The sequence below is a fragment of the Oncorhynchus kisutch genome, linkage group LG19 (genome assembly GCF_002021735.2).
Source record: "Oncorhynchus kisutch isolate 150728-3 linkage group LG19, Okis_V2, whole genome shotgun sequence".
NCBI classification, from domain to species: Eukaryota; Metazoa; Chordata; class Actinopteri; order Salmoniformes; family Salmonidae; genus Oncorhynchus; species Oncorhynchus kisutch.
The window spans coordinates 48,931,023-48,952,295 of record NC_034192.2 but is presented as its reverse complement, the minus strand read 5'-3'; the positions used below and the strand labels follow the sequence as shown (position 1 = coordinate 48,952,295).

At 41.1% G+C, this 21,273-nt stretch overlaps 2 protein-coding genes across 12 annotated transcripts; one reads left to right on the top strand and one right to left on the bottom strand.

The window, feature by feature from the left end:
• Positions 1-1,477: 1,477 nt before the first annotated feature.
• On the bottom strand, positions 1,478-11,315 carry cops6 (COP9 signalosome subunit 6). 5 transcript variants are annotated; one of them, XM_031798621.1, is made up of 11 exons: positions 10,529-11,315; positions 10,341-10,431; positions 8,960-9,085; positions 8,500-8,631; positions 8,101-8,189; positions 7,890-7,952; positions 4,583-4,630; positions 2,774-2,888; positions 2,587-2,679; positions 2,228-2,328; positions 1,478-1,976 (listed from the first exon to the last, which is right to left on the bottom strand). In XM_031798621.1, exons 3-11 carry the CDS (start codon positions 9,069-9,071, stop codon positions 1,836-1,838), a joined length of 894 nt encoding a protein of 297 aa, XP_031654481.1. In that variant the 5' UTR covers positions 9,072-9,085; positions 10,341-10,431; positions 10,529-11,315; the 3' UTR covers positions 1,478-1,835. The 5 variants fall into 5 exon arrangements, with proteins under 5 accessions (XP_031654481.1, XP_020308592.1, XP_031654480.1 ...); XM_020453003.2 differs by lacking the exon at positions 10,529-11,315 and adding an exon at positions 9,906-9,964 and having other exon boundaries at positions 10,341-10,503; XM_031798620.1 differs by lacking the exon at positions 10,529-11,315 and adding an exon at positions 9,906-10,056 and having other exon boundaries at positions 10,341-10,479.
• Positions 10,693-20,335, top strand: LOC109864921 (F-box/LRR-repeat protein 12). 7 transcript variants are annotated; one of them, XM_031798618.1, is made up of 4 exons: positions 11,162-11,325; positions 11,668-11,695; positions 11,808-11,883; positions 12,778-14,722. In XM_031798618.1, exon 4 carries the CDS (start codon positions 12,790-12,792, stop codon positions 13,804-13,806), a length of 1,017 nt encoding a protein of 338 aa, XP_031654478.1. In that variant the 5' UTR covers positions 11,162-11,325; positions 11,668-11,695; positions 11,808-11,883; positions 12,778-12,789; the 3' UTR covers positions 13,807-14,722. The 7 variants fall into 7 exon arrangements, with proteins under 7 accessions (XP_031654479.1, XP_031654477.1, XP_031654478.1 ...); XM_020453002.2 differs by lacking the exon at positions 11,162-11,325 and adding an exon at positions 11,357-11,543 and having other exon boundaries at positions 12,778-20,335; XM_031798619.1 differs by lacking the exons at positions 11,162-11,325; positions 11,668-11,695 and adding an exon at positions 10,693-10,929.
• The last annotated feature ends 938 nt before the right edge of the window (positions 20,336-21,273 follow it).

The following is a 21,273-nucleotide window of genomic DNA, read 5'->3' as shown; positions in this document are numbered from 1 at the left end:
AGCAACTTCAACACAACTGTTCATCGGGAGCTTTGTGAAATGAGTTTCCATGGCCGAGCAGCAGCACACAAGCCTAAGATCACCATGCACAATGCCAAGTGTCGGCTGGAGAGGTGTAAAGCTCGCCACCATTGGACTCCGGAGCAGTGGAAATGCATTCTCCAGAGTGATGAATTACGCTTCACCATCAGGCAGTCCAACAAATTAATCTAGGTTTGGCAGATGCAAGGAGAACGCTACCTGCACCAATGCATAGTGCTAACTGTAAAGTTTGGTGGGGGAGGAATAATAGTCTGGGGCTGTTTTTCATGGTTCGGGCTAGGCCCCTTAGTTCCAGTGACGGGAAACCTTAATGCATACGGTTTCCTGTTTCAGCATGAAAATGCCCCCGTGCGCAAAGCAAGGACCATACAGAAATGGTTTGTTGAGATCAGTGTGGAAGAACTTTACTGCCCTGCACAGAACCCTGTCCTCAACTCTATCAAACACAATTGGAACGCTGACTGCGGGCCAGGCCTAATTGCTTAACATCAGTGCTCGACATCACTAATGCACTTGTGGCTGAATGGAAGCAAATCCCCTCAGCAATGTTCCAACATCTAGTGGAAAGCCCTCCCAGGAGAGTGGAGGCTGTTATAGCAGCAAATGGGGGACCAACTCCATATTAATTCCCATGATACTGGAATGAGATGTTCAATGAGCAGGTGTCCACATACTTCTGGTCATGTAGGGTAGCCTAGTGGTTAGAGCGTTGGACTAGTAACTGGAAGGTTGCAAGTTCAAACCCCCGAGCTGACAAGGTACAAATCTGTCGTTCTGCCCCTGAACAGGCAGTTAACCCACTGTTCCTAGGCCGTCATTGAAAATAAGAATTTGTTCTTAACTGACTTACCTGGTTAAATAAAGGTTTTTTTAAATGTAGGGCCAGGATATCTGGTCACAATGCAGACACATTTTACTAATGCAATGCCTACAATGTGGGCACAATCATAATGTGAATTAGATCAGGACAAAGGACGCATGTTAGCACCAAGTATAAACAAGGCTCTTGAGTAAAAGTGTCAAATACCAGTTATGTTACGAGTGTCTGGTGTCTGTTCACTAGAGATGGACGGAAGCACTACTGTGTTATTATATACCAGGTGGTTTGAGCCCTGAATGATGATTGGCTGAGAGCCATGGTACATCAGACAGTATACCATGGGTATGACAAAACATTACTATTTACATTGTTAACCAGTTTTATAATAGCAATTAGGCATCTCAGGGGTTTGCAGTATATGGCCAATATACCACGCTCCTGGCTGTATCCAGACACTCCACATTGTGCACAACTGCCATTAATTGGCAATATACCACACATCCTCAGGCCTAACTGCTTAATTCTATATTTGTTAATGAATATGAATCTGTTAGCTATAATTTAAATTGATAAATGGCCTTATTTTACTTTTTATTGGACAAACATAAATCAAAATCCCAAGAAAAATCAGCAGATTATTTATTACTTACAGAAACATGGAACAACAAAACAAAGAAAAAGGGAAATTGTATTTTCTGTTCACATACATGAATTCATTAATGTGCATACTCACAAATGTTAAAGTGCGAGTGAAAATGTTTCCTTCTTCCTGTTTGTGTGTGTGATTTTCTGGTATAGACAGGAGGCCTTTGAGACACTTCTAGCATTTGCTACCTTTGAAAACAAACTGGTTTGATGAGAACAACATTCACTGGTATCTGAGTGTGTGTCACAAGTGTTACTTAACATAAAATACAGACAAACAAATGGAAAAGCAGTGCTTGTGACCTCTCCCTCTCTTTCTCTGTGTCACTCAAAAGAACAGTCCTCTCATCCTCCGGCCGATGCCCTGTCTATCGTACAAGACGTTGAACTTGTTGATGAACTGGTTCATGCTGTTGCAGGTCTTAGTGATGGTACCTAGGTAAGCCATGAGGCCCACGTCATTGCATTGCTGAAAAAAGTGAGAAGGAGATAAATATGCTTTTACAGTACTGAGCCAATCCATCCTGTCTAAGCATTCTCAAAATCATTACCCTTGAGTGATTTAAAGAAGGAATTTTGTTAAGGTTTTATTAATTCAAAACAACGTACGTTAATTATCCTGATTATGACATCACCAAGACTATAATCTAAAAACAATGGTGCACACGTGTTCACACCAAGAGCTGAGTTTTGCCAAGTGCCTAGGTGGGGATGACTTACATCATAGAAGTCAGTCTTGAATTTGATGGTGCTGAGAACAGGCAGTCTATGGCACAGGGCATTGGCTTCTCTGAGGATCTCGTGGTTAAATGGCACCTCTCCTGGTTCGTACCAAATCAGAAGGGGAGAGTTAAGAGCGCATGAGGGAAAAATATACACACACAACAGGTGAGATAAGATACAGTTGGGATATACCAAGGAGAAGAGACAGGTTTGAAAGACCATGTTTGTTTTTTTTAAAGCAAGGGCTGGAAATTATATCGATGTTAGTATCAGCATCTTCTTTCCAGACTCACTTGAACATGCATTATTTTGGTCTTTCATCCCTCATCACACGACAGAGTAAGCAGTTCTCTCACCTGCTTCCACTGCTTTGACATATTCCAAGATGACTTTCACCCTGCTGTGGAGCATCTTAATTGCACTGTGTTGTGCTATGAGATGTTCGGCCACTGAACAGAAGAGACACACATAATGGCATGAAGGTGTTTTAAAAAATGCCTGTCAGACAGTGGGGGGTAAATAGGCCACCGTAACTACAGTTACCTGTTGAATTCTCTCCTGTGCCTGTGGCTGTCATGCGAGCCACGTGATCCACTCCGATTCGCTCCGCCTCTTCTGTGGCCAGAGTGTACCCCAGCTCAGCAAACAACATGGTCGCCTGGGATTGGTCAAGTCAGAAGGACAGACAAGCTTACAAATCAGCCACTAGTACTAATCACACTGGTGTGTTTCCACTAGCCAGTAATTGCCTTAAAAAATAAAGAAAAAAAGATAAACTAAGCCTATAAATAAAATTGTTGCTGGCCAAATTGACCAGGAGGGGGAAAAAAACTACAGTAGGCAGACTATCAGCGCATCACCCACTTATGGGAGAGCAACAGCCTCTGCCATATGGACACATTGATACACCGTGATCATTGGTGGTTAAATGAGCGCATGGAACTCGGATGGCTACTAATTCAAAATACATTAAACAATTCGGGTTCATTCAATCACATTGATCTCTCTACTAAACCGGCCTGCCCCCCTTTCTATCTGTCCTGACTTGAGCTATTGCTAGTGAATTGCAACATTGTATCAAATCAATCAACTGTATGGAACTGAAGCTGTCTCTAGCGAACTTGCAACATTGTATTAACTAGCCTACTCAGGACCCTCAAAGTTTCCTGCACACCAGTGAGCTCCTGTCAGACAGCTGTTCTTGCGCTATGGACTTACTGTGTGAAGTGAAGAAAAAAAATGACTGAGAAGCTCAGCTTATTAGTAGTAGCTGTGGTGAGTTAAGACAATCAGAAATCAAAATGGGCACATTCCTACATTTGAGCCAGGTAGGCTACTTCAAAGCATCACTCAACAAGACAGAGAAACCAGACCCATGTTCATTGCTTACATGGAGCACTTCAAATAAAATACATTGACAAAATGTACAAAACAGGTTGTGAACTCTGGAAACAATGTTTCCACTCTGAGAATGAGAACATAAATGACTGTAGTTACAAAATGCATGAACAGAAATTAATGTAACCAAATGACAGGGATTAACAGTACATTTACTACTGGTGACATATGTAATGGGGAATGTATCATAATAAACAAATCAAAGAGCAAACAATTCACACAATGGAACAACGAATGCCCAATAATTGGCAGGAGATAGCTGAGTGCATTCTGGAAAGCAGAGTGCAGGCCTTCTGGAGAGACACAGCTATAGGCCATCTTCGCCACACACCCCTTCCCCTTGTCTCACCATTTAAAATTAAGACGAATTATCTTCACACATATTTTAGATGCTTTTCACTGACAGCCGCCACTCAAATCAGCTAGACCTTTTGCCACGGCTACAGTCTATAAAATACTTCCTCACATGCCATTTCTCTCCTGTTCGATTGGTTTTCATATCAACTTTTTTTCCTTGTCCAGAAGCAAAAGGCACAATCCTAGTCATATTAGCAACCCATTTAGTTTTTGCATCATTAGATTCACCATCTTTCTAAGTTTCTAACAGAGATTTTAATCTGTCAAATACCGCTGGCATCAGGTGAGGTGTTTAGAATGGCGTTTTTTTTTTACCGCAAATTGCATTTTGGCAAATGTTTGAAAATTACTTTTTATTGGCTGCTTCATACAGGAGTTGCATATTTTGTTAAAATGAATTACCATAATCTAAATGTGAATTCTGTCATTCTGAGCACCATGGTCGGACGCCCTAATGGGTTACGCACCCAATGCATACGGGTCCGGGAAATTTCTCAAATGGGCGGTAAATTAAAATCTTCCCGGTTACGTTGTCCAGCGCCACATTTTCCTAACGGAAACCCTGGTGTGTGTGTGTGGTAGGAGAGCTTGAGTTACCTCTCCACTGATGATGTCGATGACAGACTCATACACACTGACAGGGAGCTGGGGGAGATGGGACATGAGCTTCAATTACCACAAGTAGAAAAGCTATCTCTACCACATCATAGCAATATAACTGAACGACATAAAAGTAACTAAAAATGTAATTTAAGAATAATATTTGACACTAATATATACAGTACCAGTCAAAAGTTTATACACACCTACTCATTCAAGGGTTATTTATTTATTTTTACTATTTGCTACATTGTAGAATAATAGTGAAGAAAACAAAACTATGAAATAACATATGGAAACATTTAGTAACCTAAAAATGTGTTAAACAATTCCAAATATTTTTTTGATTCTTCAAAGTAGCCACCCTTTGCCTTGATGACAGCTTTGCACACTCTTAGCATTCTCTCAACCTGCTTTACCTGGAATAATTAACAGTCTTGAAGGAGTTCCCACATATGCTGAGCACTTGTTGGCTGCTTTTCCTTCACTCTGCCTTCCAAATCATCCCAAACCATCTCAATTTGGTTGAGGTTGGGTAATTGTGGAGGACAGGTAATCTAATGCAGCACTCCATCACTCTCCTTCTTGGTCAAATAGCCCTTGTGTTGGGTCATTGTTCTGTTGAAAAACAAATGATTGTCCCACTAAGCGCATACCAGATGGCATGGCATATAGCTGCAGAATGCTGTGGCAGCCATGCTGGTTAAGTGTGCCTTGAATTCTAAATAACTCACAGACAGTTTCACCAGCAAAGCAACCCCACACCATCACACCTCCATGCTTGGAACCACACATAGGGAGATCATCCATTCACTTACTCTGCGTCTTACAATGACACGGCGGTTGGAACCAAAAATCTCAAATTTGGACTCATCAGACCAAAGGACAGATTTCCACAGTCTAATATCCATTGTTCGTGTTTCTTGGCTCAAGCAAGTCTCTTCGTCTTATTGGTGTCCTTTAGTAGTGGTTTCATTGCAGCAATTCAACCATGAAGGCCTGATTCACACAGTCTCCTCTGAACAGTTGATGTTGAGATGTGTCTGTTACTTGAACTCTGAAGCATTTATTTGGGATGCAATTTCTGTGTCTGGTAACTCTAATGAACTTATCCTCTGCAGCAGATGTAACTCCGGGTCTTTCTTTCCTGTGGATGTCCTCATGAGAGCCAGTTTCATCATAGTGCTTGATGGTTATTGCGACTGCACTTGAAGAAACGTTCAAGGATCTTCAAATTTTCCGGGTTTAACTGACCTTCATGTCTAAAAGTAATGATTGGCGGTCGTTTCTCTTTGCTTATTTGAGCGGTTCTTGCCATAATATGAACTTGGTCTATCTTCTGTATACCACCCCTACCTCGTCACAACACAACTGATTGGCTCAAATGCATTAAGGATAGAAAATCCACAAATTAACTTAACAAGTCACACCTGTTAATTGAAATGCATTCCAGGTGACTCCCAGATGAAGCTGATTGAGAGAATGCCACGAGTGTGCAAAGCTGTCATCAAGGCAAAGGCTGGCTACTTTGAAGAATCTCAAATGCATTTAGATTTTTTGGTTACTACATGATTCCATATGTGTTACTTGATAGTTTTGATGTCTTCACTATTATTCTAAAATGTAGAAAATAGTAAAAAGATAGAAAAACCCTGGAATGAGTAGGTATGTCCAAACTTTTGACTGGTACTGTACAGTTGAAGTCAGAAGTTTACATGCACTTAGGTTGGAGTCATTAAACTTGTTTTTCAACCACTCCACACATTTCTTGTTAACAAACTATAGTTTTGGCAAGTCGGTTAGGACATCTACTTCATGTATGACAAGTAATTTTTTCAACAATTATTTCACTGTATCACAATTCCAGTGGGTCAGAAGTTTACATACACTAAGTTGACTGTGCATTTAAACAGCTTGGAACATTCCCGAAAATTATGTCATGGCTTTAGAAGCTTCTGATAGGCTAATTGACATCATTTGAGTCAATTGGAGGTGTACCTGTGGATGTATTTCAAGGCCTACCTTCAAACTCTGTGCCTCTTTGCTTGACATCATAGGAAAATCAAAAGAAATCAGCCAAGACCTCAAAATAAGTGTAGTGTTTCCAAATGCCTGAAGGTACCACATTCATCTGTACAAACAATAGTGCGCAAGTATAAACACAATGGGACCCGTCATACCGCTCAGGAAGGAGACGCGTTCTGTCTCCTAGAGATGAACGTACTTTGGTGCGTAAAGTGCAAATCAATCCCAGAACAACAGCAAAGGACCCTGTGAAGATGCTGGAGGAAACAGGTCAAAAGTATCTATATCCACAGTAAAACGAGTCCTATGTTTACAAAACCTGAAAGGCCGCTCAACAAGGAAGAAGCCACTGCTCTAAAACCGCCATAAAAAAGCCAGACTACGGTTTGCAACTGCACATGGGGATGAAGATCTTACTTTTTGGAGAAATGTCCCCTGGTCTGATGAAACAAAAATAGAACTGTTTGGCCATAATGACCATCATTATGTTTGGAGGAAAAGGGGGAGGCTTGCAAGCTGAAGAACACCATCCCAACCGTGAAGCACGGGGGTGGCAGCATTATGTGGTGGGGGTGCTTTGCTGCAGGAGGGACTGGTGCACTTCACAAAATAGATGACATCATGAGAATAGAAAAGTATGTTGATATATTGAAGCAACATCTCAAGACAGTCAGGAAATTAAAGCTTGGTCGCAAACGGGTCTTCGAAATGCACAATGACCCCAAGTATACTTCCAAAGTTGTGGCAAAATGGCTTAAGGACAACAAAGTCAAGGTATTGGAGTGGCCATCACAAAGCCCTGACCTCAATCCTATAGAAAATTTGTGGGCAGAACTGAAAAAGCGTTTGCGAGCAATGAGGCCTAAAAACCTGACTCCGTTACACCAGCTTTGTCAGGAGGAATGGGCCAAAATTAACCCAACTTATTGTGGGAAGCTTGTGGAAGGCTACCCGAAACATTTGACCCAAGTTAAAACAATTTAAACACAATGCTACCAAATACTAATTGAGTGTATGTAAACTTCTGACCCACTGGGAATGTGATGAAAGAAATAAAAGCTGAAATAAATGATTCTCTGCTATTATTCAGACATTTCACATTCTTAAAATAAAGTGGTGATCCTAACTGACCTAAGACAGGGAATTTTTACTAGGGTTGAATGTCAGAAATTGTGAAAAAAAACTGAGTTTAAATGGATTTGGCTAACGTGTATGTAAACTTCTGACTTCAACTGTATATCGTCCATTCTATTTTAAAAAATCTAAATGAGAAACTCACATCTGTGTGTTTGGTCATCGGGTTGAGCTTGAGGAAGAGTGGACTCTCAATTATCTCACACACCTGAAGTGAAAAGAGAGGAAAAGCCAATAAGGAAACAGCACACTGACCAATTACATTAACAGTTACTTTTACCATGCCTCTAATTTCTCTCCCATGGAAAATGCCCAACCACATGGAAAATAAATGTATTCTCTTTTGCTCCACCTACCTGCTTGTGAATGTGGATGTCTGATTGGTCACAAGGACCCCCTGTGGTATACCAGCCCAGGAATTCCATGTCCTTGAAGACCTGTTTGACTGAAAGAAAGCAGAGGTCAAGAAGTCAAGTAGGTCCCCCCCACTAATGTAATCTTATTCACTGTGACCTAAAAGGCAAAACTCATCCTAGACCAGCACCTATACAGAGGTTCAGTTCAATTTATAACACCAAGGGCTTCAGGTACAAGCCTACTATGACATTTTTCCACTTCAGAGATGGTGGGAAACCATTACACGGCACATCAATCAATCACAACTTTTTATCTAGCACTTTCACCAATATCAGTAATCAATGGGGAGTGACATCTGACATTTTCTTTGTATGGTAGGTTAGTGAAATTAGACTCACACTGCTCCTCCTTGGTGTAGTAGTACTCCTTGTCAATGTGTGCTCGGTCATCTACCAATTGATGAAGCAGCTCAAAGGAGTTCATCACCTCAATGTTTCTACCCTCCTGCTTCCCGATTAACGCGCCGATCACTTGGTGAGAAGGAAAGGATGCAATGCAACATTAGGCAGACGGTTAGAATTGATACATATGTAGGCTATAGCAAAGCCCATTGAAATTGTCATTAACTGTAACCTCTCCCATGTATGATTCCCTTCCCACTGTTGAGGTATTGGTTCTCTTGTAGAGTCTTAACTATTTTAATTAATGTCTTAAAGTTGAAATACTTTGAAAGAAGTTTAGACATTTACAGAGCAATTTGCTGAAAAAAATGTAAATACCTCTCATCCCCTTATTCCGTGCCAAATGTAAGACTGTATACAACTATCGGTATTCTTGAAAACTGATCAGCTCACATACCCTGCATGGGCCGCCCCTCCTGGGAGCGGATGCGAATCCAGTGATCTGAGATGTTGAGGATGACCAGAGGATGCAAGGCAACAGAGACACTGCCGGTGACCCCAGAGACCATAACACTGGGGCTGGCTGTGGGACAGAGAGAGAGGGTGGGTTTCCTTTATTGTTGGTCATCTCTAAAGCCAAACATAGCTAATATGGCCTTAACACGACCACCTGCCTCAGAGCAAACAAAGCATTTGTGTTCTTGTCTTTAATAATATATATTTTTGACGATTGTTACAATATCCGTGTGCAGGTGAATTGGGTGGATTTGAGTAATCTAACTTTACAGGAAGAGTAACGTTACAGTGATGACTAGTTCAATTAAAAAAGGGCATTGATTCTATTCCTCAAAGCTTTGATTTGTTCAACAATGCTATCCCAATCCACATTTAAAAAAAGATGCCACCATGAAACTTACTAACAGCTTAGAAAAATATAGGTAACTACTCGCTAGGTATAGAGGACCTGTTACTGCGCTGTTATTAAACCTAGCTAAGAAGGCAAAATAGGTAACGTTTTAACATGTTAACTGTTACGTAGCCAGCAATCGATAAACTAACGCTAGTGGTTTACATTGTTTAGTTTAGTTAGGTAATACGGACGGACCAATCAACATGTGATGGCGGTTGAATTAGTTCGTTAACTAGCAAACATTAACTGCACTTGTTTGGAAATTGCATATACCAGTAACGTTAATATACACACAAGTACTGGACAGTCACCTTATCTAAATTAACTAACGTTAGGTAGCCTCGCTGTAGTAACGTTAGAAAAAGCATAAGCGAAATAATGGCAAGCTAAATGCGCTAACACCATCGACAAAGGAATATAGTTGAAAACTACACAATATGTATACAACCTTATCATAATCAGATAAATCAATTGTGATTTTAAAGGAAATTACCTGCCCCATCCACCTCCATTCCACCACCATTGCTCGTCGCCATCTTGTCCGATTTACAGCTGCGCAAGCCCAGTACAAAGAGGCGTTTTTTCTCAAACGCCAACACCGAACACAAACCGCGTGCGCGTCGTGCATACATTTATTTTGCCCCCTACACCAAATGTGATCACGACACTCAGGTTCAAATATCAAAACAAACTCTGAACCAATGACATTAATTTGGGGACAAGTCGAAAAGCATTAAACATGTATGGCAATTTAGCTAGTTAGCTTGCACTTGCTATATCATTTGTCCTATTTAGCTAGTGTAAGCATGAGCACTTAGCTGAGCATGTTATAACCAGGCCTTTAGCTATAACACATTAACTTCGGCATATTAACTGTAGCTGTCTATCACACATTGCTCAACAGGAAGCATCACCCAATTGAACTTACACAAACATGCTGATGTCTCCACTCACAGCACATAGACAGGAACTGGCTCGACCACAACGCCTTAAGCAGCAGTATCGGCCAAAGCCTGACCCTGTGAAAACAGGAACACACATACATTAAGACACACAAACTCATTGCACACATAAGCTGCACAAGATTATAAACTTATCTAGGACACACACACACACCCTGGACTCAGGAAAACAACAAGGACATTGAGCAACGGCTGAAGCATGGGCTGCAGGAGCCAATCAGCAGAGGCTACGCCTGGACCTGATCCAACCAGAGAACCAGGACTTCAAGACTCAACCTACTTTCTGTGCTGTATAAAACATGTAAACAAACTGTATTAGGGGCTCTCCCTCTTCTAGCTCACTCGGAGTTATTAGAAAGAGCCCGTGCACGCTGTACCAAATATCTTCACTCTGAATAAACTGTCGCTTGTCATACAATCTACTACTTCGTCTGAATCGATCCTTGACCGGCTCACCCACCTGCACATTCCATTTATCAACACTAGCTTGCTGTTGCTAGATAATTTGTCCTGGGATATAAACATTGAGTTGTTATTTTACCTGAAATGCACAAGGTATTCTACTCGGACAATTAATCCACACATTCAACCGAATCGTTTCTAGTCATCTCTCCCCCTTCCCCGCTTTTCATCTTTGAATTTATATGGTGATTGGCATCTACACTTTTACCAGGACAACCAGCAAAACATTGTGTCTTTCTATCACCCACGTGGGTATAACCGATATGGAGATGGCACGTGGGTACCAGCTTCTATAAACGAACGAGCAGATGGGTACGGCAGGACTTTCAGCGCGATCTGCGTCAGAAATAGGAATGACTTTTAGTTTAGCCCTTGGCAACGCAGACGCCCCGCATGCTAGAGCAGTGTGGGTGCAATAATTGAATAACATGGATTTCTAAATTTATTTTGCGACGCTCGCGCACGCAACGTGTCCGGTCTGGTCAGCATGTAAGGGGCAGTGTTTGCTGCATTTACACAGGAGTTTTGGTGATATATGTTTCGGAAATTATGCCGTTGTTATGCTTATTTATTATTTAAAATGTTTAAGCCATTGTATATATTTGGTACGGTCACATAAAATGTGCTAATTTCGAGCATGTAGTATTTCGGAACGTTGTGGCTTTAGCACCCGTTTCTGCGGGGTTTATTACTTGAATGCAACTTTGGTACGTCGGTGTATTTTGTCCGTGTACTCGATGGTACTTTTTGTTTACAAAATGGCAGACTTCAGAACTTCTACCATCGATTACTTTCCTGAGAACATTTTAATTGATATTTTATCATATTTAGGTGTGCGAGAACTCATCCGATCAGGAAGGTAAAACAAGTTAGCTGAAGTCGAAGTGCTCAATATCAATTTTCGTGATAACGTCAATGTTAGCTTGAAGAACACTTCTCTTTGTCATGTCATTCATGTGGTGTATTTGCAGGGTGTGTAAGAGATGGAGACGTCTTGTAAAAGACCAAAGATTATGGCGAGTTGTTGATCTAACTGCATGGAAAGGGGTAAGAATGGTGTCCATTATTGCATGTTGATCTTACCATTTCAATATTTGTCATGAAAAGATTTCTGAGGCTACCATGTCTGTCTAAAGACGTCAGCCATTTTGTGATATAGCCATGTTTATCAGGTTCTACATTCAATGATATTTCAGAAGACTTGATTTTATTATTGATAGCTACTTGTTTGAGACCTCTCTCATTCTGCGACAAAATGCAATGTTGATACTTGCATTGCAGGCTTACTTCCAGTGTTGGGGGACGTTACTCTGAAAATGTGTATAATTTACAAAATTACCAATTACTTAACACTAGAAGAAGTTAACCTACACTAAAGCTACGCTTATTAAGACAAATATGGTTTACTTAACTAAAGTTACTTTGAAAAAGTAGTTCACTACATCCAAACTATTTTGTGAAATTGTATAGTTTTAAGTGTCAGGCTACAAATTGCAAGAATGATGACTTTGGGGTCATATGTTAACATAATGTGTAATGTAGCTTATTAAACACAAACTGTTTCAAGTGAGAATTAGGAAGGTTGAATCCCGAAAATGAAAGGAAATTATTGCCTACTAAAAACACACTTAATTCTTTGCAAGAAACAGTGTAGTTCTAGTAGTTAGCGATATGGTAATGAACTACTGAAAACACTACCTGGTTTGAATTTAGTTCAACTACCACCAACCTACTGAAAAATGTAGGTAAATTACTAGTTGAACTACATGTAGTTCACTACTCCCCAGCACAGCCTATTTCCTACCTGTTGACTAGCTAACTCTAAAGAACTTTCAAGTCATCGCTCAAACACTGATGCATTGTTTCCTCCCCATCTCTCCCTCATTGGATGTTTTCATTCTTCAACTGCTCATCCTGCCCTTGGTGTCCATTTTGGGTCAGGTGACATCGCGCATGCTGTGGGTTCTTCTACGCCAGTATCTGGGCACTGGGCTCCGATGCCTGCGGCTGCGTGGCTTGCTGCTCTCTGCTAGAGGTGGGGCCTTTCTCTCAGAGTCCTGGCTCAAGGCTTTGTCCTCCAGGTGTCCCCGTCTGCGTAGTCTTTCCCTGCTGCACGCAGACCTGAGAGGCTTGCACAGTTGCCAGCTCCTGCCCACAACACTGCAGGTCCTAGAGTTGCGTGGCTGCGAGCTACCACAGGGCTTTTTCACCCAGACCCCACTCAGTCCTGAGAAACAAGCTGGAATGGCATCAACCGCTGCTACTCAGCAACAGGGACGTGTTCAAGCTGGGAAAGTGCCTGCCTCCACATTAGGGATTGCCATTGAGACGATGGTCCTTGACAACGTGCCCTCCTTCACAGACCAGCACCTGCAGAGTCTGGCGTCTTGGTTAAGGCTTAGCCGCCTAGAGCTCCGCAACGTCCTTCGTGTCACAGCGGAAGGCCTTAGGCGCAGTGCCGCCCAAGAAACCGACTCGGGCTTAAACGGGCTCTCCAGGCTCAAGTACCTGGAAATAGGGCACTTTGGGCGGCCGGGCGCCCAGCTGCAAATGGCCTCCCTGGGGCTCGGAGTGGGCTGGCTGGGCCTAGAGGAACTAAGCCTTGGCGGTAAGGAGGTGGGACCAGGCCTGCTGTCCGCCAGCCGTCTGAGGGACCTGAAGCGCTTGCGCCTGAGATGCTGCAAGCTGAGAGAGATGCAGGTGCTACGTAGCTGCAGGACACTGCGGGACCTGCGCAGGTTGGAGTTCTGCGAGGTGTTCTTCCAGGTTTGCCCAAAGACACCAGAGAGAGAGGGGGAGGTGGAGAGGCAGGGAGAGGGTGAGGAGGGGAGGGAGGGTGGCACAGATAGTGGTGATGATAAACTGGAGGAGAATGACCCCGTGCCAAGTCTGCGCCGCTCACTTGCTGCTCTGCTGCCACAATGTGCACTGGTGTTCACCAACTGCACCGTTACAATAACCTCAGACTAGATTACATACTGGATATGTTACACATTTGGTCCCTTATTCTACTGTTGTAAAACATTCCTCTCAATTCAGCCTGTTGCAAACTCATGCTTTACCTTCATTCACATGTGTAAAAAAAAATAGATTAAAAAAAATAGAAAGCTGCAACAATTTTAAACTCGCTTACAGCTATGCTATTGAACAAAGGGACAGTTCCTGTGACGCCCATTAAACCATTATGAGAGGAAGTGCCTGTTTCCCGTATTCCCATCAACAATGGAGAAGTGGTGGTTCCTCTTTTAGTCTAAATGTGGTTAAACTTAAAAGCTTGTTTTAATTGTACACCAGAGAAGCATCGCAGTGACCAATAAATGATGACTTCAATCATGTACTGTAACGGACCTGCTACAGCCATCGGATGTTCAGCACTGCCATCAGCCATTGGATGTCCAGCACTGCCATCAGCCATTGAGGGAATTCTTCCTTTGAAAACATTGAAAGCTGCTGTACTGCTTGCGTTGCGTCTAATGGCAAGCTCAATAATTGCAGAGGTTCCGTTCTCGGCGGCTGATGTGTGCATTCATTCTATCTTGTGAATGGAAATATTGAGGGAAGTAGATTTTGGTTGGTTTCTGTGTAGCAGGTAGGACGTCACATTGAAGGCGAAATATATTGGAACTCTGGGGGGGGGGGTTAAATAACAGCTTGGACAGTTATCAGTCCGTTGCTGGTATTATGCAATTTCCAATCTATTGCAGTTAAAATTTGCTGTAGCTCACTGTTTTGCTAACTGGAAAAATACACTTATCCCCACTTGAGTTGTGTGATTCTCCAAAGCAGTATGTTATCTGTATTAATTACGAGAAAGTAGAAATGAAAACTGTTATAAGCTTTTTCCATCAAGAAACTGTGGTAAATAAAAATGGCACAATGTATTTTATGTGCGTGGGAAATGATTATCTATGAATAATGTTTCAGGGTTGAACTCCTATATATGCTTTGTAAATAATTCAAAACAAACGAAAGGACATTGGGATACCATGATATGTCGGGGAGGGGGGAGTCAATGTTCTTTCATGATGAAATTATAAACTGTGCAAGTAGTTCAGCATGCACAAGAGATGGAAGACCATTTAAAACCGTTTTAATCCTCAAATGTGACACACAGCCATAAGACAACAGCCTAACCTAATAATGCAACACAACTGTGTCTACACCTGCATTGCTTGGGGTTTTAGGCTGGGTTTCTGTACAGCACTTTGATATATCAGCTGATTTAAGAAGGGCTATATAAATACATTTGACTTGAAAACATTCTAGTATATTTCAGCCAATAACACATCAGTAGGCCTGCAGTCATAGTGAATGGTAGTGAAATGCATTACTGAACGTGAGCGTAAGTGTCTAATGGACTATTCTCATTGTAAGCGGTAATTTTGCAGTAGCACGTTGACTTTGAGAAGGTGAAAGAGGAGACTTAAGTTCCAGGATTTGGTATAAGTTTTAATACAGAACTTTGGGGTACATGTGAAAATGCAAATGCTGATAGTGACAGGCTGAAAGAGCCATGAGATGTGGCCAATAGCATGGCTAAAAGGCTCATTGTTGTTCTGAGAATAATAATTTACAGTTGGCTCAAAAGTATTGTGAGCGTGACACATTTTTTTGGGTTGTTTTGGCTCGGTACTTTAGAACTTTGGATTTGAAATGATACAATGACTGAAGTTAGTGCAGGTTGTCCATTTTAATATGAGAGTATTTTCATGCATATCGGGTGAACTGTTTATAAGTTACAGCACTTTACCTATTCCCTTCATTTTAAGGGACCAAAAGTATTGGGACACATTAACTTTGTATTAAAGTAGTAAAAAGTTAAGTATTTGGTCTCATATTCCTAGCACACAATGGCTACGTCAAGCCAAATGTTTGTTTTGGTTGTGTTGTAAATTATTTTGTGCCCAATAGAACGGGTAAATAATATTGTCATTTTGGAGTCTCTTATTGTAAATAAGAATAGGATATTATAAACACTTCTACATTAATGTGGATGCTACCATGATTACAGATATTCCTGAATAAATCATGAATAATGATCCGTATGAAAGTGAGATGCACAAATATCCTACCCCCTCAAAAAAATGCTAAAGTCTCCTTTTATTGTAGGTGAGAGGTTAGCATGTGTTGGGGGTATGGTATTTGTGGGTCTAACTTTCTCACTCCATTATTCGGGATAAGGATGAAAATACCCTAAATGTAAAGCTGATAGTCTGTACTTTAACCTCAGTCATTGTTTTATTTAAAATCCAAAGTGATGGAGTACAGAGCCAAAACAAAACAACTTTCACTCTCCCAATACTTTTGGAGCTGACTGTATATAGTCATTCTTAATGACATAAACATGCATCATTACAGACAGTGTTTGGTATGAAACTGCTACAACATTCAGTGAACAGAGACATTTGCTACTCTGTCATGGTTTCTGGTACAGAGTGTTTTATTTTAATTTGATTTAACTTGGCATGTCGGTTAAGAATAAATTCTTATTTACAATGACGACATACCCACGATGCTGGGCCAATTGTGCGCCGCCCTATGGTACTCTCAATCATGGCCGCATCTGATTCAGCCTGGATTCGAACCAGGGACTGTAGTGACACCTCTTCCACTGAGATAGTGCCTTAGACTGCTGCGCCAATCGGGAGCAAAGAGTACATGATGGTCAGTAGTTTGAACTAGTTCAAGATTGGAAGACGGGATGTACTTTGGGTGGGAAAGAGTAGGTCTTCTCAAGACTGAAGATGACTGTTTAGAGAAGACATTCTACTGTTGTGGCGGAACAAGTGAGCGTGCTTTTTTAGATAACCTTGCTGGTATTTGTGGATCTAGGTCGCACCTCAGGGAATCACTTCTATCCTCACATAATATTTGTTCTCAGATACGGTATGTGTGTGCATTCTGTAATAGCCTTTATCGCTGTGTAAAAATGGCCTGTTTCAGCGTGTGTAAATGTACAGTAAGTCAGAATATCTTTCATGATAAGTAGAAGCTCAGTATTGACAAGTCATGATAAAAACTGAGCTTGACCAGTCTTGATTAGTGGGCTCTGGAAGATCATGGGTCTGTACACATTCTAATAGCCCCTAACACCTTGTCTATTATCTTCATAGTACACACCCCAGTTCAGCTCAGCAGGCAATCTACTCCAAACATTTATTTAGTAGGCCTACAACCTAGCTCATACATTTTTCAAACGGGTAGTAATAGGTGAACGATTCAGAGGTCTATTTCTTGCGTTAGAAAACACTATTAGTTTAGTTTTCTCGGTATTGAGGATAAGCTTCAATTGACACAAGGTATGTTGAACAGTATAAAAAGCAGTTTACATGTTCTGGAAAGCTTTTGTAAGAGACGAGGCACAACAGTAAATAACAGTATCATCAGCATAAAAATGAAGTTGTGCATTTTGGACATTTTTGTCTAAATCATTTATATAATTAGTGAATAAGAGAGGACCAAGTACAGAGCCTTGGGGCACACTATTCAATACAGACAATTTAACAGACATAAGCCCATCAAATTGAGTGCACTGAGTTCTATCAGACAGATAGTTAGCAAACCATGTAACTGCATGCTCCGAAAGACCTACACTCAACAATCTCTACCTTAGTATAGCATGATCAACTGTATCAAAAGCCTTAGCGATCAATAAAAAGTGAGACACAGTGCTGTTTTTTGTCAATGGCTTCAGTGATATCATTTAAAACCTTTATGGCTGCTGTAATTGTGCAATGCTTCTTCCTGAAGCCCGATTGGTACATTGATAAAATATAGTTAGTAAATAAAAACTATTTTAGCTGTTCACTTACAAGGGTTTCAAGTATTTTCACCAGGGGTGACAGCTTTGAGATTGGCCTATAAATATTTAAAAGAGTTGGATCTCCCCCTTTTAGAAGTGGTAGGACAAATGCTGATTTCCAGATCTTTGGAATTTCATTACATTCCAGGTTTAGATTGAACAGAGATGTAAGTGGTTCAGCTATGAAATCAGCTGCCAGATTTAAAAAGCAGGGATCCAAAAGATCATGACCTGCAGGCTTTCTCTGATCTAATGATTTCAGGGCTTTATGTACCACCTGCACTGAGAATGGCAAAAAGCTAAAAGTTTGACCAGTTCTCACTGGTTCATCCACACAGGGTTGTACAGAGACAGAGAACACTGAATCAAACAGCCTACCAGATGATACAAAGTGCTCATTGAAACAATTCAGCATTTCAGTTTTGTCATATATAGCAACAGATTCATTCAAAACACATGATGGTAATTCATTAACATTACTGTTACCAGACATAGACTTAATAGCCTTCCAAAACTTTCTAGGGTCTTTCAGGTTATCAGTGGTAACATACATAAAATATTCAGACTTGGCCTTCCTGAGAAGAAAAGAACACTTGTTTCGTAACTGTCTAAAAATAAGCCAATCAGCATCAGAACATGATTTCCTTGCTTTAGCCCAGGCTAGATTACGGTCGTGAATAATACAAGACAGCTCAGAAGAAAACCATGAATTATCCCGCCCTTTAACCCTGAATCTGCGGAATGGGGAATGTTTGTTTACTATTTGGGAAAAACCATCATGAAATAATTTCCAGGCAGTTTCCACATCAGGGATAAGCTCAATCTTGCTCCAGTCAAAATAAAATAAATAATGAAAGAAAGCCTGCTCATTAAAACACTTCAGATTTCTCTTACGAATAAAACATGGGTTTGTCTTTGGAACCTTAGTATTTCTAACAGCAACAACAGCACAATGGTCACTTAAATCATTACAAAAAACACCAACCGCAGAATATTTATGTGGAACATTTGTCAATATTAAATCAATGAGGGTAGATTTATCTGGGCATTTAAGATTTGGGCGAGTGGGTGAGTTAATCAACTGGGTAATATTCATAGAATTACAAAACATTTTTAAATCATCAGACACCGGCTTTAACCAACACCAGTTGAGATCACCAATCAAGATCATGAGTGTTTATTTAACCAGATAGTGCATATGTCCCTTTGAAGCTGTCATGATGATTGATATGTAGGGACCTCGTTGAACTGGGTGATGTGTTTGAACATTTCAAAGAGTATGGACCCCACCCTGTTGTAGTGACCTTAGGGCTGTTGTCTATGAAACAGGAATGTCCTGGGTTATTGGGGGGCAGCCACATTATAAATAAACCCCAGAACACCAAACAAGAAATTAAAATAAACCCCGAACACTAAAAAACTATTTAAACATGTCTCCTAGGCCAATTGTAGGTGTACTTTGTGCCTCGAGTCAAGAACACAATGACAAAAACATAGAGGACATTCTGTGTGAGGCCCCTGAATGTTTTAATGGAGTGCTGGATATGAGTGATGGTCATATGGATTACATTTTCCATCCGGAGGATTCAACTGTGAAGATTTTCACAGACCGCTGCCACAGCCCCCTTTATCAAACAAAACCCGGGTGTTTTTCTCCTGCGCTGCGTTTGAGAGAATGGCTTAAGAGGCAAGGTCTAGATTTTAGACAACTAACTTCACATTTCATCTTTACCAAAACATTCTCTTTGATTTGGACATTTTCCATACTACGTACAATGTATAAACATCAAACATATACTAGAAAAACTCTTCACGTTACAATGTTTTCGTAATAACGTCATCTATTAACCTTTAATAACAAAACAAAAATGACATACATTTTCATATTCCATCTATTGTCATGACCACCATTGTGGCTGACGGAAACCATTGTTCCAAAGTCCCTTTATTTCATGTTTAATGTTCTGAGGCTGGTTCTCCATAGTAACAGGACAAAAGGAATTTGTCTGAGGCCTAAGAGTTACCATGGGCGTGAGGGGTCATAAAACCCCCACATCTTCAGACCCCTAGATCTCTCCTCCTCTGTTGGGGTTGAGAGATTCATCTGTAGAATTGTGGTCTCCTGTAACCTGACCTGATCAGGACAGTCATGACACCACGAAGACCTGTCTTTGGGCATTCACTTCAAAGATTGAATCAGAGCATGCATAAACAATCATGCTAACTGTACAGGCTAAAGGTGTGCGGAAACACATTTCCAGCCTGAGGTTACCTTGGGACACCACAGACAGATTTCCTGAGGTGTCATCATCAGGTGATAAATTGAAAGCATACAATGTGTAATGCCTCCTAGTAGCCAGGAATAGATTGTAAAATTCTCGCACAGATATGTTATTAAATTGCGGTTGGAAAGGCTTAGCAGGGACCTGACATCCATCCTGACAGAGAGCTACATACTCTGCATTGAAGTGTTGAAAATGAATTTTTATGTAAGCTGCCCATATAAGAGGTGTGATCAACCAAACCTATAACCATGTAGCGGTGTAAAGGGCCTAGAAAAAGGTTTTCTTGACTGCAGATTCTACTGCCCACAGGTATGCTAAAGGTTTTCATGGTAATTCTTTGGAGAGGGTAAAGGACATTGCCTTTCATCAAAGCATGTGAGTGACCCAGACTAACTGCTGGAGATAGATACTTTTAAAAAATAAAAAGCGTTGCCCCCAACACTTATAAACTAAAGTCACCGTCTTGGACAGACATCAGACAAAACTCATCCTTGGCCCTGGTTAAATTTATTCTTAAATCAACCGAATTTAAGAGTAAACGTTCTTGAAAGAAAATGTCAGAGTGTATAGGCCCTAGCAGAAACTCTTGTGCCTCCAGTCCTTTGTTTGCATCGGTGGAAGGGTCTATTGATTCCATAGAAACTCCTGCAGTATCCTTGCTTGAGAGTGTCTTCGGAGTAGTTGAGTAAACACTCCATGATGGCCCTATAAGGGTAGGTGGCACTGCTTTGACACACAGTCACATCCTCTTGGGAGAAGGTATGAAAAATTCTATAGGACCGTTGTCTGTAATGGCAGAGAGTGGTGCTATCTCCACATAACTGGATCTCTCTATTGAAAATTGGGTTAAGGGGGCCGTGAAAAGATCGAGCTCTGTCTTTATAGCTTCAGAGGACACGCGGTGTAAAAGAGCCATGTTGCTTGTTCTTTTAGAAAATACTTCTGAGTATTCTTTTTATCGTTTTTGGTCCAGACCTCCTTTTTGGTCTTTGACTTTTAAAGGTTAACCTCTGCTTTTTAGGGGCTGGCCTGCTCCTTATACCCAGAGGTCTCTTTTATTGGTCTTCTAGACAACATCATAAGCCCCCGAGCCTTCTTGATGCTCAGCATCTGATGACTCCCTTCTGGTCATAGCATTGGCTACAACCTCACTTACTATATTTTTAGCCGCTGATTTTAAATGTGGCTTGGCTATGCTGAGGCCTCTCTCCATAAACGGTAAAACCATCCAGTCAACCAGTCATCAATTATGGGAGGAGCGAAAACCCAGACACTTGGCTCACCCGTGGAATGAGTTTGACACATGCTAGTGTATGTTCACATTAACTTTGTTTACAAACATTAGAGTAG

Coding starts and splice junctions, on each gene's coding strand:
- cops6 (XM_020453003.2), bottom strand. CDS start 10,453: ATGTGTGTTCCTGTTTTCACAGGGTCAGGCTTTGGCCGATACTGCTGC. Junction 9,086..9,905: donor AATGGAGGTGGATGGGGCAG/GTAATTTCCTTT, acceptor TCTGTCCCACAG/CCAGCCCCAGTGTTATGGTC. Junction 8,632..8,959: donor GGAGGGGCGGCCCATGCAGG/GTATGTGAGCTG, acceptor CTTCTCACCAAG/TGATCGGCGCGTTAATCGGG.
- LOC109864921 (XM_020453001.2), top strand. CDS start 11,574: ATGGTACTTTTTGTTTACAAAATGGCAGACTTCAGAACTTCTACCATC. Junction 11,696..11,807: donor GAACTCATCCGATCAGGAAG/GTAAAACAAGTT, acceptor GTGTATTTGCAG/GGTGTGTAAGAGATGGAGAC. Junction 11,884..12,777: donor ATCTAACTGCATGGAAAGGG/GTAAGAATGGTG, acceptor ATTTTGGGTCAG/GTGACATCGCGCATGCTGTG.